This window comes from Bactrocera dorsalis, chromosome 6, assembly GCF_023373825.1.
Source record: "Bactrocera dorsalis isolate Fly_Bdor chromosome 6, ASM2337382v1, whole genome shotgun sequence".
NCBI classification, from domain to species: Eukaryota; Metazoa; Arthropoda; class Insecta; order Diptera; family Tephritidae; genus Bactrocera; species Bactrocera dorsalis.
The window spans coordinates 31450681-31470811 of NC_064308.1; the positions used below are offsets into that span (position 1 = coordinate 31450681).

A 20131-nucleotide genomic window follows, 5' to 3' on the forward strand; every position below is an offset into this window, starting at 1 on the left:
TTTAAAGAAAGATGTGAGCGTATTATCTCGGGTTGAGGGCCTGTGACGAAACCTTCACCATCGTGCGATCTGGGCTAATTTTTGTGGGGTTATGTGAATTCACTTGTTCGTACAGATATGCCCGAGTGATTGACGTTATGTAAGAAAAGATTCGACGCGTTATTGCTGGAATACGATCCCAATTGCAGCAAAACGTGGTCGAAAATTAGGAGTGTCGACTGGAACTTATTCGCACTATCCGCGGCGATCACTTGACCGTTTTTTAAACATAAATATAAACTCTTATCACTATAATATGTATTAATTTACATGTGTTTATTTCTTCTTGGAAACCTCATGTCCAAAAAAACACCTTATATTTGGAATTAAATTATGCTGAATATGCTGTATACTCTTTACTTTTAATTTTGCTGATGCTAAATTAGTAAAATGTATACTATTATGTTTGTTATCGGAAAATATGTTGTTTGTTTACTCAGCTAAGCCATTCGACAACAGTAGTATGATAGTTTGTAATCATGAAGAAAACATTGTTTTATATACTTACTTTTAGTGCAATGACAGCATATACATCGCAAAATATCTACCGTACTGAATATACATCATTTAGCGAATATAAGGTATCCGAGACTTTCACATATATTTATCATGTTAATTCTTAAAGTTGTAAATGTAAACTTTTAGAGTGCAGTAAACAAAATCTATATGCACACATTTGATGAGTTTCGCAGCAAAAGAGCATTCGAGGAAAATGTTAATATAGTGCGGCAGCATAATAAATTATTTCAAAGAGGTGAACGTAGTTATCGCTTACGGACTAATATAATGGCAGATATGGTAACTAAAAACTAATTTTTACAATCAAAATTTATTGAATTAGCTAAACACAGAAAGGCGTTAGCTAGACAATTCAAAGGATCAAACGACAAGTCAAAGGTTCAACCGCATAGAAATAACGAATGATGAATTCATTTGGAACATTTGTACATATACTCTCACAACACGATGCAACAAAGACTTTTGTTCACTTAAAGGTCATTTGTAACACCTAAGCCTGATCAAGACAGATATGGAGTTATATTTATATCAAATATAGTTTAAAAAAACTAAAAAATACGCTTCTAAAGCACATCAAAATAAAAAGTGAAAAGTAATTTTTAGTATAAGCTAACAATAATAATGAACCAAAAATTCGTGTATTATTGTGAAAAAAGCGTGGGATGCTTGATATATGAAAAATATGTCACAAAACACCCCATGATATTTAGGAAGAAGGCCCGATTTTGCCAATTTTCACACGCTAGCATAAGAATATTGAAACCAATATATTCACATAATAAGAGCGTATTAAAAATAATGTGGATGACAAGACGAGTTGAATTCCGATGACTGTCTGTCCATCCGACCGTTTGTGCAAGTTGAGTAAAAATTGGTACACGTGTTCCTGGTACACGTGTTCCTTAGGTGCATCTTACTTTATTGTCACGCCCACAAAATAAGTTAATCGATTACTTACAAAGGGCCATAAGTAATATACGAAACCGGGTCTATAGCTTAAAGTTTTTTTTTAAACCGGACGCGTCTCCGCACTCTAATAGGTTTCATGAGCATATCTCATAAGCCACTAAAGGTGTTTTAACTTTACATACTGGCAGAAAGTCTTTCTAGCACTTTGTCATGCACCGTAAAAATGGGTGAAATCAAATGATAACCACGCCAACTCAACATATAAAGTTGAAAACTACTAAAAGTGGGGTAACTCAATAAGGAATGTCATAATTTAGTAAAAACATTTAATTTTACTCTCAAGATGAAACGGAAAGGCTTCATAAAAGCCGAATCGCAATTTGACAATGTGTGTGGCGCCGCCCACACTTAGGGGAAATTCTATATCTCAGGAACTATTAGGTTAGGTTAGGTAAGATGGCTGATCAAAGATCCCACGTAGACTAATAATTAGTCCTTTGTGATGCCATTAAAAAGGAACTCCCGTGTTCGGACTTACATATTGGCGAAACGGTTTGTGGCCAATACATAGTTACACAGACGCTTAACTTCAACACCCGCCAGTTCGGTGGGGTGTCCAAAGGTATGCGTCCCCAAGTGTCTGAGTCTTGACCTCCCAAAAGCGGGACAGTCAAGCAGGAAGTGCTGGCTTGTTTCTACCGCATCTTCTTCCAAACAGCTTCTGCAGTCGGCATCCGGTAGGATTCCCATTCTTACCGCATGTAGGCCAATAGGACAGTGGCCTGTTAAAAGACCCACTGACAATGAGAGGTTAGCCTTACTGAGGGCTAAGAGATCATTGGATCTCCGACGATCTATCCTGGGCTAGAAGGCTTTTGCAACCGCGGTGCCCAGCTATCTAGTAATAGACCACAAGAAGAAACAGGAGCGCCGATCCGTTCCCATTCTACCGATAATGATTGTAGGGTACCTTTCCTTGCTAACTCATCAGCTTTGCAATTGCCTGCAATTCCGCTATGGCCCGGTACCCACACCAGTCTAATCACAAAAACTCTAGCTGCTAGAGATAACGACGTTAGACATTCTTCGACCAACTCTGAACGCACTGTGAATGAGTTCAAGGCCAATATAGCCGCTCTACTGTCTGAGTGAATAGTCACTTCTCTGAAGGTGGATGCACTCCGTAGCAGCAAATCAGCTGCTACCTTGATGGCTGCGACCTCAGCCTGGAATACACTACAGTAGTCGGGAAGTCTGAAACAGGAGTTGATGGAGAGCTCCCGACAGTAGACCCCCCCACCAACCTTCCCCCCAAGCTTTGACCCATCCGTGAAGAAGCTTGCTGCCCCCCTCCTCCAACGGCTTCTTCCCACCCACATCTTCCTCGTCGGTATGTGGGCAGAGAAGGAGCCGCCAGAGTTCGGTTTGGCGACTCCATGACCCAGATGATATGGTATGCAGTCAAAGTTTGTAAGGATATCCGAATGACCAGATGCACGTTCCTTTAAGAAACCAGATTATCTGAGTCTGATAGCCACCTTCGCGGCTATGCATCTACCGGCAATGTCCACCGGCGTTATATTCAAAATTGCATTAAGTGCCATGGTTGGGGTGGATCTTAACGCACCACATATGCTAATTAGCGCAGCCCGTTGAACGCTTTCGAGTTTCTTGGCCAGTGTGGTCTTCCCTAAAGCCCTCCACCACGTGAAGACACGATAGAACAAGATGGGCTTTACTATGGTGTCATAGAGCCAGAGGACCACTTTCGGTGAGAGACCCCATCTTTTGCCAATAGCTCCTCTGCAGCAGTATAAGGCAATAGATGCCTTTTTTGCTCTCTCCTCGATATTCGGCTTCCATGAAAGATTTTTATCCAGGATGAGCCCTAAATATTTCACTGTATCCGCCGGTTGCAGGCGAATACCTCCCATCTGCGGCAACGGTGCCGCCGGGATTTTATATTTTCTTCTGAATAAAACCATTTCTGTTTTGTTTGGATTAATGGCGAGTCCACTTCCGACCGCCCACTTTGTTACAACGCTGAGATATCCCTGCGTCAACTCATACACGGTACTAAGGAACTTTCCTTTGACCATAAGTGCTACATCGTCTGCGTAGGCAATCACCCGACAGCCGTGATCCTCTAGTTTTTTGAGCAATTCGTCAACGACTAGGATCCATAGAAGAGGAGAGAGAACCCCACCTTGTGGTGTTCCCCTACTCACACTACGCCTCGCGCGCGCGCTGCCCCATTCTGTTTCGATCACTCTGTCACACAGAAGACTGAGAATGAGGCACTTGAGGTTCGATTCAACCCCAAGACCGTCAAAAGCAGTTACTACTGCCTGAGGCAGGACATTGTTGAAAGCTCCCTCGATATCAAGGTAGGTCCCAACAGCGAAGTCCTTGGCTTCAATGGCTTATTCGAGCCATGACACGATAGTATGCAAGGCAGTGTCCACTGACCTGCCTTTGCGATAGGCATGTTGTGCTTTTGACAAATAGTCTCTCGGAATGCTATTCCTTATATGCCAGTCCATCAGTCTCTCCAGAGTCTTTAACAAGGAGGAGAGGCTGATTGGCCTGAAATCCTTGGCCGTGACATGGGAGCCCCTGCCAGCCTTCGGGATAAACCCTGACTCGTCTCCAGGCCCCCGGGATGTAACCTAATCTGATGCAGTTCGCATAGATAGGTGCCAACCAGCTGCATGACACCTTAACAGCCTGTTGCAGCTGCGCTGGTATGATGCCGTCTGGTCCCGGGGACTTGAATGGTTTGAACGAGTTAATCGCCCACGTCAAGTGCCGCTCATCCAGGATGCCGACAAAGGCCGCGCAATCGTCAAGCGGCACCCCCTCACAGAGGACATGTTGCTCGGGAAGTGAGCGTCGAGAAGCATTTGAAGTGTTTCTTCGCTACTGAGGGCCCACTTCCCATTTGCGTCCTTGAGATACCCCAGGGACACTGGGGTTTTTGCGAGAATACGCCTGAATCTCGAGGACTCGTGACAGCCTTCCACTTTTTCACAGAAGTACTTCCACGAGGTCCTCTTGGCCTTCCTTAACTCGGACTTATATATTGAAAGTCCTGCTTTATATAAAGCCCAGTCCTCAGACAACCCACTTTTGCGGGCCTTGTTGAAAAGCCGTCTACAAGACGCCCTGATATCTGAGAGCTCCGTAGTCCACCATAGAGGTTTCTCTTTGCCCTTCGGCGATCTCAGTGGACAAGACCTCTCCAGCGCAGCCTTGCACGCCGAGCTGAAAACTTCAACCCACTCCTCCACCGCATCGGTAGTGGCCAACGAGTCCACCCCCGGTGCGCGTGGGAGAGTTTGTTGAAGCCTCCTGCGATAACCCTCCCAGTCTGTGTTCCTAGGGTTCCTAAAAGATTTCCTAGGCGGACCTTCTCCGGCTAGACTAAACTCGATGTACCTGTGATCCGAAAAGGAGTGATCGTCGAGGTCCCTCCAGTTCTATATCAGCGGGGCAATCGCTTGTGAAGTTAGGGTGAGATCGAGAACCTCCTCCCTGCCTGCGGTCACAAAAGTAGGAGAGTTTCCTCTATTACAAATGCGAAGATTTTCGCCAATAATGATATCAAAAAGCGACTCACCTCTACTGTTAGTGTCTGAGCTTCTCCAGATCTGATGCCGCGAGTTAGCGTCGGAACCGATGGTGACGTCAGTGCCAGTTTTAGATGCTTCGGCTAAGGTCCTCCTCAGCAGTAAGGGAGGTGGCTCCACCACATCATCGTGTGGCATGTCTGCGGAGATAAGCCAGAAATCTCCGGTGTCGCACTCCAATTTCGCTGTCACTATGTCAGCCCTGCTGAAATTAGGTAAACGAAATACCGTTAATTCATTCCTTACCAGCATACAGGCTCTGTTCCTACCTGCATCATTATCCGTCAGGAGCCTATGGCTCTTTGTCCTCAATCCAGAGATCCCGTTACCAGTCAGCCACGGTTCCTGGATCAGGACGACATCAGCTCCGTCCTGTTCCAGACGGAGCAATAGATTGGCGGTAGCCGCCTTCGCATGCTGGAGGTTAATCTGGAGGAATTTCATCCCTCAAATTTTCCTCCAGGTGCGCTATTTCAGCGCCCAAGTCATGATCGACCCGAACCTCCTCAAACAGTTCTTCGAGGCTGAAGACGGAGTCGCCAATCGACGAACCGCCCCCAACACTCGCCACATCCGAGAGACTTGGATCGACCACTTCCACGGCCATTTGGCGTCGGCGCCCTCTGACGCATCAATTTCCACGGTCGTTTGACCGTCAGTACCCCTTGTTTCATCCGCCGCAGCCACCGCAGCTTGGGGGCCATCAGCCCTGGCATCAGATGGAAGTACTTTCAGCACTACCATCTCAAAACCATAGCTTATGGCTCCCTTTGTTTTGCTGAGAGGACCAATGGATTCCGTGTTTAGCATTATCAGCGCTGGCCGATACGGCTCATCAGTCCTCTCCAGCCTTAAAACTCTCCAGTCCTGCGTCGGAAGTGAGGGATTACAATATCTGAGGATTTCCTCATTCTCACTTGGATTGGAAGGTTCGGCCGGCAGCCAAACGCGAGCCCTAGGACGAAGATAAAGATCCTCTTTGGCCACGGCCTCCAGTCTGGCTCCCTTCCAGACCTCCCCCACCTGAGCACAACTTGTGAGCTTGTGCAGCCCCTGGTGCCAAACGGCACTCACGCACTTCGGGGGTTGCCCCGGGTTTTCCTTGACCACCCTTAGGAACAACGATGAGATAGCCGCCGCTACCCTCTTCCATTCACCATGGGAGATGGCTCCGTCCTCCCTACTACGGTCGAGCACCCCCAGTACTATGGCCCCAGCGCCTTTAGCGATTTCGCTAAAGGTTGGCGCCTTTCCTGTTCGCTGTTTCTTAACAAGGGAGGTTTCTCCCTCGTGCGACCTCTGTCGCTTGACCGCCGGTTCTGTCCTGTTTGTTTCCGGTTCTACCCTATCGTCCTCGCTCAGCACTTTCTTGGCCCACTCAAGTGTACTAGCATGTTGCTCAGAAACCTGACCAACATGCTTGTCACCGTAGCGTTCCACGATTTTGGCCGCCAACCGACGGTCAGACTTTAGCTTTCTAGCTAAAGCTGCTTTGCTTTTTCCCCCTGTGGATCCCTTCACAACTCTAGCTGAGGTTCCCCTGCTAGTGCTGGCGATTCCGCCGCGTATGAAGGATCCACCCCTCGCTACTTCTGTTGCCGGCGGTTTAGCGCCGGTTACCCCCAGCCTGCTACCTGAGGAGACATCTACTGGAGCCTTTGTCGTAATGCTGCCAATACTCGGCGACGGTTTCGTCGCCATAGGCGCAGCATCTTCGCCTGGGTTGGATGTAGGTGCCGATTTCGACAGCCCTTCACCTCCCCTTGTCGTTCTTCCGTCAATTTTGTCATTTTTAAAATTTTTGAAATTGTCCATGCAAAAAGGGTCCCCACTCAGAGCCGCTGTCCGTCCCCCGGAAGGTAGTCGCCTTTTATGGTCCCAAGGTTGCCTCGATAACGAGGCCAAGGCGAGGGTTGACGTACGCCCTTATGAGGCAATACGTTCAGAGCCGACCAGCGCAAAGAAGGAGTCATCTCAACATACACCTACCACGCCAACTTAACGACGACGGGGGGGGAACGTACTCTGAGGCCTGCCGGGGTTTTAACGGGACGGGGGCAGTTGCGACATTAGCCTGTCAGCCATTTCTGATGAGTGTCACCTCATCGTACTCAGGTGTCAGAATGCCGCCACCACCAGCCCAGGGTTCTACCAAATCCAATAAAAAGTTTCTCAAAAACCAGTCCAAAGCCAAAGTCGTCCAGGGAGTTGTTAAGCCGTGAAGGCCGCAGGTCATTTAGCGTTACCCAGGATGCACCAACTTGGAGGCGACCTGCCCTACATCCCCTCAGGAACTATTTGATCAATATTAACCAAATTATGTTAATATATTGGTTTCAATATTCTTATGCTAGCGTGTGAAAATTGGTAAATTTGGACCTTCTTCACATATATCAAAATCTTAATTTCCATACGATGGTTTCACATTACTGTAAATACATTAATCGAAAGTCAATCTCTTTTTTGAAATACAACTTTCCACACATATTGAATCTAAGGTAGATGACATACTACATGACATAAGCAGTATTGTCACCGTTTTGTCCATCGATGTGCGAACCTCCACACCTAAACCCCAATTATTCAGAATTTCAAGTCAACAAATATGCCAAAGATGTATTTGTGTACACCCTTTTTAACAAAATTCTGCACGTAAGTTCTTTTCTAAACGCATACTGTCTATCAAAAACTCTTTCCAGTACTTCTTCAACTACTGGATAGAGACTGATGCCCCAATAAAGCCTAAGATTGCAGGGGAAAACATGTGAGAAACAACCCGGACACTTTTTCTCTCTCATGTAAAATTTCTCTCATGCAGGAACTTAGTTGCGCGCGTAGTTTTAAAGCATTTTGGGATGGAGAAAGAGTTGTCCTTGTTCTTGAGGCGCCTGTACCCCTGACCTGGAAAGAATGCTTCCAACAGAACCTCCGATCACTCTCTCCACGACAATAGCAGATTGTCAGCAAGGTGATATCCTCACTCACGAACCACCTTTTATATTAACTAACATATCTTTATATTCTCTCACCGCAATCTAAATCTAGCAAAGATGGATTACTTGCAAGTGGTAGTAGCTTATCCATGTAGCTTAGGTAGAGACCAATAGGCTCGCTAAAATCGCAATACAAATTAGCGAAAAGCACTTTACCGAACCCCCACTCTATAGCACAGTGGTTCCCAAACTTATTTTGTCTACCGCCCACTTTGAGAATAAATATTTTTTTAGCGCCCCATTTTTTCGCCTATTTAAAAACCACTATAACTTCAAATTAATTATTGTGACCTATATATGTATATTAACGGAGAATTCTAAACGAAACTTTTACTATAACCAGCAACTTGAAACCTGAGCGCGTAGGTAACATACAACGGCGCTTAGGTCTCAAGTTAACTCTTACGGGCTCCACCTGCCAATAAGAATGATTATTGAAACACGACTTTGTAGTATTAAAACAGAGAATCTTTTATTAAAAATAAAACTAAAATAATCGATCCATATATAAAAACGAATGTGATGAATCTGATGCTGTTTAATAAGTTTGTTAATATCAGGTTCGAATTTACTCAAGAACAGTCGCAAGTTACCACGTTCGGTAACAAGCAAACGATTTCTGTTTTTAGTAAGCAGTGTTGTCACAGCACTAAATCCACGTTCAAACAAATATGACGATGGGAATGCTATCAAGAATCGTTGAACGATTGACCACAATCCAGGGTACAATTGCGAGATCGGTTTTTGTAGCCAAAATTCTTGGTAACCATTTTTGAACTTGATTTTTATTTCCTCGTTTGTTGTCAATTCTATAAGTTCTTCTTCCAGCTGAGGTGACATTGCTGTGTTGACATTTGAAAACGGATCCAACACTCTGTCTGGTATTTCCAAATGTTAGCAGTAGGCAAACAATTCGTCGTTACTGCATGATACTGATAAAATCGGAAAATTGTGAAACTCACGTCTGCCCAGATTCTTTTTGTGTAGAAGCAGTTTGGCTGGGAAAGCAGCAACGACGTTTTTTGTTTTAATTAAATTTAGTTTATCGCCTTGCAGTTGGAGATTCATGTCGTTGAACAATTTATACAGGTCTGTCATGTAAGCTATATCATTCTTTGATGTTATGAGCTTGTCTTGAAATTCTGTATCTTTAGTTTCCAAGAACTCTATAACAGAGTAAAACAGGTTGTAGAATCGAGTCAGACAATTGCCCCTTGATAGCCAGCGAACTTCACTATGAAACAACAAATGATTGAAATCCTCGTCATTAGTAACACAACGCTGATGAAATAATCTATCATTCAAAGAGCTGTTGCGGATTTTATTGACTGCTTTGATGACATATTGCAGTGATTGAAATAGTTTTTCACTTAAATTTCTAGCAACTAAATGTTGTCTATGAATAACTCAATGTACACCAAGGACATCTGGAATTTTATTTTTTAAGTGCTCTATTAAGCCTTTATGGCACCCTATCATAACCGGAGCGCCACCCGTAGCAATTGAAATAATATTTTTCAAAGGAATCTCTTTCTCATCGCAAAACTTTTCCAATATATTGAGTATGGTTTCGCCTTTTGTATCGGTCTCTAAATTTCTAGCAAATAATAGTTCTTCTCATATTTTCTCATCTTTAATAAACCTCACGTAAGACTACAACAATGCTTCATTAGAGCTGAATTGAGAATTGGCTTGTCCTCAGGTGATCGCACAATGATTCTTCAATGTTTTCAGCCATTTCATCAATTCGTCTTTGCACAGAATTATTACTCAAAGGAATTTTTCGGATAATATAGTTCAAAAGCTCAAAACGTGCGCTACATCAGCTACCTACCCGACGTCATTTCGCAAGTGATAAAATAAAATTTTCAAGAGCTCAAAGCATGCGCTACATCAGCTCGAACCTACCTACCCTACACCTTTGCGCAAATGATTATATTATGATAGCAAATGCCCACATACAGATTTGGCAATGGCAATAGCAATACGTTTGATAGTTAGTATTCTATAAATTCTATCCTGTCGAGATGCCCCGTTATGAAACGGGGCGACCGATTGAAATGATTTTCATTTTTTGTATATTCAATAAAATAGGACAGATATATGAACTACGCGGAGAGAAATATAGAACCGAGTTTGAGCAATCTTTTAATTCATATTAGTTGATGTTCACAAGTAGTTGTTGAGAGTCGAGAGCTCATGTCGTCATTGTCTAAGAGGCCTCCTAGCTAAATAAAATTACAAATAACCCACTTTCCAGCGAGGGCGGGGTCAATAATGCCACAGTTTATTGGGCAGACAACTGTCCTTAAATGCGCAGTTGTGACAATGGAGTGCATTGACACAATATTTGCAATATATAATCTTTCTTTTGTTTTAAAAGTCTAACAATAAGTATTAAAAATTATAAATCTGTGTAAAAACAAGACAAGCTCAAGCAAGTGATTGAGTAATGTACCAAAGCATTAACCAAAGGGTTTGGGTGATCTCGGAGTTCTTCTCCTTCTTCGTTTACGCGATTATAGCCGAGTTAACAACAGCGCGCCAGTCGTTTCTTCTTTTCGCTACGTGGAGCCAATTGGATATTCCAAGCGAAACCAGGTCCTTCCAACGGAGTGGAGGTCTTTCTCTTCCTCTGCTTCCCCCGGCGGGTACTGCGTCGAGTTCTTTCAGAGCTGGAGGGTTTTCGTCCATTCGGACAACATGACCTTGCCAGCGTACCGGCTGTGTTTTAATTCGCTGAACCATGTCATTGTCGTCATATATCTCAGACAGCTCATCGTTCCATCGAAAGCGATATTCGCCGTGGCCAACGCGCAAAGGACCGTAAATCTTACGCAGAACTTTTCTCTCGAAAACTCGCAACGTCAATTCATCAGTTGTTGTCATCATCCAAGCCTCTGCACCATATATCAGGACGGGAATTATGAGTGACTTATAGAGTTTGATTTTTGTTCGTCGAGAGAGGACTTTACTTCTCAATTGCCTACTCAGTCTGAAGTAGCGATCTCAGAGTTAGATATATATTTAATTCTATTGTCTTCTACGTCTTTCTTTGCCATAGAAATACCAACGTCTTTATGAATATTTTCATTACGCATGTACCATGGTGAACACGTGATTTTTCTAAACATTTTCGATTGGAACATTTGTATTATGTCAATACTAGTTGAACAGGTCGTACGCCACAGTCGAATGCTATACATCCATATCGGCATGACCGCATTATATAAAAGCACTTTGTTGACTAGGATAAGTTTGGAGTTTTTATTTAAAAGCCAATTTAAATTTGCAGCCTTATCTTCATTTAAGTTATTGTACTAGATATATGTTTTCTCCACGTAAGTCTTCTATCTAGGTGAATGCCAAGATATGTTCATTTTTACTGCCGGACACATTTTTGGTCTTAGCGAAAACGTTCAATGCTTACACTTTTGTTCATTCACATTTATACGCCAGTTGGCTAGCCATTCTTCGACAGACCTTAAGCGCTTGGCTAATATTCCCCCTGCATAGGGTTGTGCCCTGGGTTTGGGACCCGCCACGTAAAAAAAAAACACTCCAATGAAAAAGCAACAACAGCCTCGGATGAGAGACCCCCCTTCTGATGACGACCATGACAAACGAAATAAGGACTACGAATTGAGGGCATTCCCCTGGATTGTCCGGTCCCTTAATTGGGAAGGTGCCGCTGCCCAGCTGGTTAATGTCCTCGTAAAAATAAAGGCTGATATCACCACCGTCCAAGAAATGCGATGGACGGGACAAGGACAGAGACGAGTAGGTCCTTGTGACATTTATTACAGTGGCCATGTAAAGGAGCGCAAGTTTGGTGTAGGTTTCGTGGTGCGAGAGAGACTCCGTCGCGGAGTACTATCATTCACTCCGGAGAATGAACGTCTAGCCACAATCCGCATCAAAGCGAGGTTCTTCAACATATCGCTGATTTGCACCCACGCCCCGATGGAAGAGAAGGACGATGTGACCAAAGATGCCTTTTATGAGTGCTTGGAGCGCACTTATGAGAGCTGCCCCCGCCGCAATGTCAAAATCGTGCTTGGCGACTTTAACGCCACGGTGAACAAAGTACCTTTGGCACTACGGTCGGTAAATTCAGCCTCCACGAGGAAACATTCCCAAATGGCTTAAGGCTGATCGACTTCGCCGGGGCCCGAAATTTAGTTATCTGTAGTACTAGATTCCAGCATAAGAAGATTCATCAAGCTACCTGGCTGTCTCCGGATCGAAAAACTACCAACCAGATGGATCATGTTGTGATAGACGGAAGACACGTCTCCAGGGTTTTAGATGTGCGTGCGCTCCGAGGTCCTAACATCGACTCGGAACACTATCTTGTTGCAACCAAGATTCGCACCCGCCTCTGTGCAGCAAAAAACGCACGCCAACGGACACAAGGAGGTTCGACGTCGAGAAGCTGCAATCACAACAGACAGCCGAACGATTTTCTACTCGGCTTGCACTAATGCTCGAAAATTCTACGAAAAAATGCGGCGGCTTACATAAGGTTTCAAGACCGGAGCATACTCTTGTAGAACCCCCAAAGGTGACCTAAATAGTCTCCGATGCCCAGAGTATACTTTAATTATGGAGGGAACACTTCTTCAGCCTGCTGAATGGCATGGCATGGGAACCCGATTCCCCAATCGATGACGATGGAGCAGACGTTCCATTACCCGACCATGAAGAAGTTCGAATAGCAATTGCCCGCCTGAAGAACAACAAAGCGGCAGGGGCCGACGGATTGCCGGCCGAGCTATTCAAACACGGCGGCGAAGAACTGATAAGGAGCATGCATCAACCTCTTTGTAAAATATGGTTGGACGAAAGCATGCCCAAGGATTGGAATTTAAGTGTGCTATGCCCAATCTATAAAAAAGGAGGCCCTACAATCCGCGCCAACTACCGTGGGATTAGCCTCCTCAACATCGCATATAAGGTTTTATCGAGCGTATTGTATGAAAGATTGAAGCCCACCGTCAACAAACTGATTGGACCTTGTCAGTGTGGCTTTAGACCTGGCAAATCAACAACCGACCAGATATTTACCATGCGCCAAATCTTGGAAAAGACCCGTAAAAGGAGAATCGACACACCCCATCTCTTCGACGATTTAAAGCTGCTTTCGACAGCACGAAAATGAGTTGCCTTTGTGCCGCGATGTCTAAATTTGGTATCCCCGCAAAACTAATACGGCTGTGTAAGCTGACGTTGAGCAACACCAAAAGCTCTGGACAAGGAAGCAAAACAAATGGGTCTGGCAGTGAACGGTGGACTTGGCACTCATGTCACTGTTGACAGTCATAACTTTGAAGTTGTAGGTAACTTCGTCTTGGACGATGTCAACAACTGACGAGTCGACGTTGCGAGTTTTCGAGAGAAAATTTCTGCCAAAGATTTATGGTCCTTTGCGCGTTGGCCACGGCGTATATCGCATTCGATAGAACGATGAGTTGTACGAGATATACGACGACATTGACATAGTAGAAACATACATTTAAGAAACAGCTAGGTCATGTTGTCCGAATGGACGAAAACACTTCAGCTCTGAAAGTATTCGACACAGTACCCGCTGGGCTAAGCAGAGAGAGAGAAAGTCCTTCACTCTGTTCGGAAGACCAGGTCGAGAAGGAGCTAGCTTCGCTTGGAAACCTCAATTGCCGCAGCGTACGAAAAGAAGAAACGGCTGGCGCGCTGTTAACTCGCCTAGAACCCCGTAAGGGGTTCCTACGCCAGTAAAAAGAAAGAAGAAGTTATAAGAGGATTAGGCGGGGTGCTGACGGGATTTGTACTTAAAGTTTGGTTATAGTATCCTAGGTGGTTTAGGAAGTGTGTACATTGCAGTAATCAGAGAGCTACGCAACAGTTATTTTCTCAAAATCTTTAACTCACAGAAGCCCCCTTTTTACTATGATCCCCTGTATCAAATAAAAGTTTTACGTCTTAATTTATTGCTTAGTTATGACTCTTTATACATTAACGATTTATGGAGTTTTGTGGTCGTGGCCATACATTTTAAGAAAAGAACCCGTTTCCAAGTTTCATCAAAATATCTCAATTTTTACTCAATTTACAGCTTAAATAGACGGACGGACAGAAATATATTCAGCCGGATTTCAACTTATCTCGTCATCCTATTCATTAATATTTATGTATATATAACCTCACATCTACATCGATTAATTTAAGGTTAAGTGAAGTGAATAAAATTATAATACTCTGTAGTAACATGTTGCAATAGTGTAAACATTTACATATGCGTTCTTGATTAAAAATTAATTTAGAAACCATTTTAAAAAAGCATTTAACAAAAGGAAAATTAGGGATATCGAGACGACACACACTGGGTTATTTCACACTGATTTAGCGAATTAATTCAAAAAATGAAATTGAAATATGTTTAATGTATTTGGTACCACGTAAAATTAGACAATATTTCACATCACTAACTTAAAGTAAAGGGTGATTTTTTAAGAGCTTGATAACTTTTTTTAAAAAAAAAAACGCATAAAATTTGCAAAATTTCATCGGTTCTTTATTTGAAACGTTAGATTGGTTCATGACATTTACTTTTTGAAGATAATTTCATTTAAATGTTGACCGCGGCTGCGTCTTAGGTGGTCCATTCGGAAAGTCCAATTTTGGGCAACTTTTTCGAGCATTTCGGCCGGAATAGCCCGAATTTCTTCGGAAATGTTGTCTTCCAAAGCTGGAATAGTTGCTGGCTTATTTCTGTAGACTTTAGACTTGACGTAGCCCCACAAAAAATAGTCTAAAGGCGTTAAATCGCATGATCTTGGTGGCCAACTTACGGGTCCATTTCTTGAGATGAATTGTTGTCCGAAGTTTTCCCTCAAAATGGCCATAGAATCGCGAGCTGTGTGGCATGTAGCGCCATCTTGTTGAAACCACATGTCAACCAAGTTCAGTTCTTCCATTTTTGGCAACAAAAAGTTTGTTAGCATCGAACGATAGCGATCGCCATTCACCGTAACGTTGCGTCCAACAGCATCTTTGAAAAAATACGGTCCAATGATTCCACCAGCGTACAAACCACACCAAACAGTGCATTTTTCGGGATGCATGGGCAGTTCTTGAACGGCTTCTGGTTGCTCTTCACCCCAAATTCGGCAATTTTGCTTATTTACGTAGCCATTCAACCAGAAATGAGCCTCATCGCTGAACAAAATTTGTCGATAAAAAATTTTCGAACCGAACACTGATTTTGGTAATAAAATTCAATGATTTGCAAGCGTTGCTCGTTAGTAAGTCTATTCATGATGAAATGTCAAAGCATACTGAGCATCTTTCTCTTTGACACCATGTCTGAAATCCCACGTGATCTGTCAAATACTAATGCATGAAAATCCTAACCTCAAAAAAATCACCCTTTATAAGAACAAGCCTACTAAAGTATGGAAAAATGTATGTACCGAAGTCATTTAATGTTATTTGTTGTTGTTCTTATTGCAGATAATTTGTTTTCTTTATGAATCATATGTAATAAAGAACGGAACTTCTTTACATGCATGTTTGTGACTGTTCTTGTAATAATATTGTCAGCAACCTACATGTCACGTAGATAACAGAAGTGTTTACAAACGAAAGATGGTGGAAGGGAATGCAACTTAATTCGGGTTTTCTTTAGAAAAATTGTTTTTCATTTTAGGAGTAAATTCTAATTTGCTTTTTATAACACGCCAGACCCTATACATATAATATTATGCGGAACTCAAGTTGCCAAATTTTTCAAGAAAGATTACAATATTTAAAAGATGAGTTGAAAAAACGATTTAAGCCCACAGATGACAATATGGATGAATTTGATAACCGAGTGAGAATGTTTTTCGTGGACTTTAAGTCTCGTTGGATACCATCACACAGAGTAGAAGAGCGTTTTTCAGAGCAAATCGTAGTTGGTTAGATTCGGGCATTGCTTTTATTAGCTGCCGAGGAAATAAGCGTGGTCGGAAAGAGACATCCTTTGAATTATCTGAGCAACGCACTAAATATAAAAAAAACTAAAGATCTACGGGAAAAACTCCACTTTCCGTGTTGGCTTTCGCTACACAGGTAAATTTAAGAGCTTCAGGAAATCTTGTGGCATCAAAGCTTGTCCATGAATTGACAACTGCATCTCCATCAAGGTCTTCTAAATATATACAAAGTGTTCACGAGTCAAAAGTAACGAAAATGAGTAATGAAGAAGCATTAGTTGTGTTGATTGAAGCCCAGTTAACTCGTCATTAGTACAATGTTGTTAAAAGATCCGCTTCAAAAATATTTCCTTCATACACTGGTGTTCAATCTGAAAAGAAGAAATGTTATCCTAGAACTGAGAGCATTCATATTTTCGAAAACTTAGCAGTAGTAGACTTGCAAGCCCTGCTTAATCACACTGTTGAACGATTATTATTACTTCAAAATGAAGTTATCGTCACTCAAGATAAAAGTAAGTTGTCTAAATTCTGCTTGTATACGAAGTGGGGCTTTGATTTTAGATCAGGTCATAGTTTGTAAAAACAAGCTTTCCATGAAGCAGAAGCAAGCGATTCATCGGTTTTTATGACTCCCATTGTTCCAGTTAAATTGGTTTGTGAGGAAAAAATAATATGGCAAAATCCTCGACCCTCTTCCACCAGATTTTGCAGACCTTTGAGAATGTCATTCAAAAGTCCTGTTTACTTTGGAACACCTCTATATATACAACATATGTATATATACAAAGGCCTACATTTAATCCCCAAATTCTAATTTATAAATAAAAACTTTCTAAAATCAGCCTAATCGGTCTGTTTAAAATTCTTTTTTTTTTATTATTTAATATTTAACTTGTTAATCCACTATAAAGGAAGAAAAAAAACTATAAGGAAAACACAAAAAATTGTATTTTCAAAATTGGGATATACAGTGTCGGACAAAACATATTGGACTGATGGCTATGAATGCTAAAAACATGTAGTATACCACAAAAATTACAATTTTGGATATCAAAAAAGTACTTAATTATAAAGGCATATTGTGCATTTAGTGAAACAATGAAAAACCATATAGTTTTTTTTAATAGTTTACATTTTATACGAAAGAAATTACAAGTATCCAATATTCACTGCATATATACATATTAGGGTGTCCGTTATTTATTATTTATAGAAATTGTAATTCCAAATCGGACAAGTGGTTCGCGAAAAAATATCAAGATAAGGAAAAAATTTAAAAGGTCATAAAAAAAACTGACACATACGAACGCCAAACCCTTTGGAGGGTTTTACTATACTGACGTAGTACCATCACCCTGACTTGGAATTTCTCACCCCCCAGATTAGCTGTTGTACTGTGTTATTAATCGTTAACAACATGTGATTAATTACTCTTCATGTTTCAGATTTTTCTGCCGTAACAACAGAGAAATTATATTTTTTAGAATAAACAATTGGAAGTCTTCGCTAAGTTGCATTTATCGGTTTGGTGTGGTGTATAAAGATAAATTCATTTCCTAAATAAAGTAATGGCAGCCATGTGTGCATTTTAAAAATTTACAAATAATGAGATCCGCAAAAATATCTAAATGCATTTTCTTTTAAAAAGTTAATTTCTAATTTACTATCAAAAGTAATTAATAAGAACATTATGGTTATGGCCTGAAACGTCTGTACGTTCTTGTTCTAAATGCAGCTCACAGTTACCTTTTATTACGATATTTACGTAACATAAGCCCCACGACATTAAACTCTTTGATAAAATTGAAATTATGTGTTGTGTTGTTTCCTAATTCATCTACGCCCCGAATTGGTTTTACAACTTTTTCTGCCTCATCTAAAAACTTCTTTTGCTTCAGGAACTTACAAAAACTTTTTTAGTGGGTAAAATGGCCGAATACTTTTAAATGTCGAATAATTCTTTACAAAAAAAAACGATTTCCGTGGTATTAATAAAGTTCACACTATTTAATAAGTAATACTCAACATATGGGCATATCCCAGAAACTGTCTACCAACCAAAAATATTTGAACTTAATTCAACGTAATTTTATTTTTAATGGAGTATTAGAATAGATATCCAATTTTATAAATATATAAAAAAAAAATTATTTCGATGATGATTAATACAAAAATTATTACCAAATCCTACCCTGCCTCAGGTCTTTTCAGGTGTTATACAAAAAAAGTGAAATTTTTTACGTGTTCATCATTGCTTTAGTATTAACACAGATGGTCCAATCGAAAGCCATATTGTTATTCACTCAATTCTCCCTAAAATTTGTAAAAAACAAATGCGTTTACTTTTCTGGAAACATTAAAATTTGGTATGAAATGCCAGGTAAATGCGCTGTAGCGTGCGTAACGGAAAATCAGGTTTTTTTTATATTGTGAGTAGAAAAATTTTTTTTTTTACAAATCATCTATAATTTTATTTTGAATAAATATCCTTTTTTTAAGAAAAAAAAAATTTCATTCTACAATTAAAAACCAAAAAATTACAGCATATTCATTTCTGTAGCGTGCGTAACGATTTGAGTTCTCACAAAGATTATAATAGAAACCTTTGCAATTTTTATTCTGTTTTCTTATCACTTCGCTTCTATTCTTAGCATACTATAATCGTACCGATTAGCGTTTTTTTTAAACGGTAAATTTCACATTGTCTCGTCTTTGGTTTCGTTTGAATCATTTGCAATTATCTTCCAGTGTCACTTTAGATTATCGGCATATTGGTACCACAGAAAATTGTTTGTTTACAGTATAATATTTAATAATAACAGTTGAAAAAATGAAAACGGGTGCAGAGCGTATTCGAAAATATCACAAAAAAATACAATCCAGTGAAAACTTAATACAAATAGAACGTTTAAAAAATAAGAAAAGAATGAAAATTTATAGAAAAAATCTTAAGGAAAAACTTAAAAATGATGATTCATTATCAAAAAAAGTAAAGGCTGACCACCGAAACCGTATGCAAATTTATAGAAAGAAAATAAAGGAACAAAAACAACAAGAGCAACCAATAATATCGTTGGATGGTGCATATAAGTGCAAAAATACCCTTTACAAGGCCTTAAAAAAAGTGGAAGTAGCGTTACTCCGTTGAATGTAAAAGTTCAGGAGGTTTTCACGTTTAACAATTGAACCACCACCCAGCTTGTGGACTTGTAAGTATATTTTAACTTTTGTTAAATACATTTCCATTTATTTAATAATTTTTTGTGTGTATTTTCGCTTCTTTTGGTAAGCTATTTCCTCGATTACGATGCTTACGACGCTGATCTTATGGGGGTTTACCTTCGGTGATAAGACGAGAATCGGAATATACGTTTATTTTTCACAGCGTATAATATGGAGAATCCTTCACGACATACTTTTTTCTTTTCAGTATTTTTCATGGCAAAGTAATGAAAGCTACTCTCACGGTTTTTTTATTCTCATCGTCCGATTGGCGGCGGCGGGCTATATTGGAGCGTTCAATAAGGCTTATAAGATACGTGTCTTGCTCATTTTTGGGTCATCCATTATAAACTGTATCCATTATTGCTTGTCTACCTATATTACTGAACTGATGACTGCACTTTTTTTTGCATTTACAATCACGTTCTTTATTGCTTTTTGCCTCTACTAACCTCCCTGTGCTTGTACTTGTGTACGATTGACCTAATAGACGCTGTGTTTTTTTTATTTTGTTTTTATAAAGGTGAAAATTACGTACCCATCTTTTCTTCTTTTTTGGAATGTTAATCTCATCACCAGATGATTGGTTCTCAGTTGACATTGTTCTTTCTTCTTTTAAATAATCACAACAACGCGCACCACAAACGTTTGTATTCAAGGTCAAGTGTCAACTAAATAACTGGTGAACAAAACAAAATCGCGATGATCTAAGCAGCCGGCTAACCAGCCAATCAAATTCAGTTATTTCTAACGGTTTAAGTGAATAAAAATGCCAAATTAAAATTACCTTTAATTGAATGACAAAAGGTTGTTAGTTGAAAAAAAGAAATACATCCATGATTTATTCCCTTCTACCAACTTA

At 40.8% G+C, this 20131-nt stretch overlaps 1 protein-coding gene across 2 annotated transcripts in view; it reads left to right on the forward strand.

The window, feature by feature from the left end:
• The first annotated feature begins 201 nt into the window (after positions 1–201).
• The window catches only part of LOC125779386 (procathepsin L), a 323484-nt gene continuing 303554 nt past the window's right edge, over positions 202–20131 (forward strand). Inside the window, exons 1-2 of one of the 2 annotated variants that reach the window (XM_049460725.1) lie at positions 202–620; positions 685–837. In XM_049460725.1, coding sequence (XP_049316682.1) covers positions 519–620; positions 685–837 — 255 coding nt within the window. In that variant the 5' untranslated portion in view covers positions 202–518. The remainder of the gene's footprint in view (positions 621–684; positions 838–20131) is intronic. The other variant, XM_049460724.1, reaches the window with a different exon arrangement.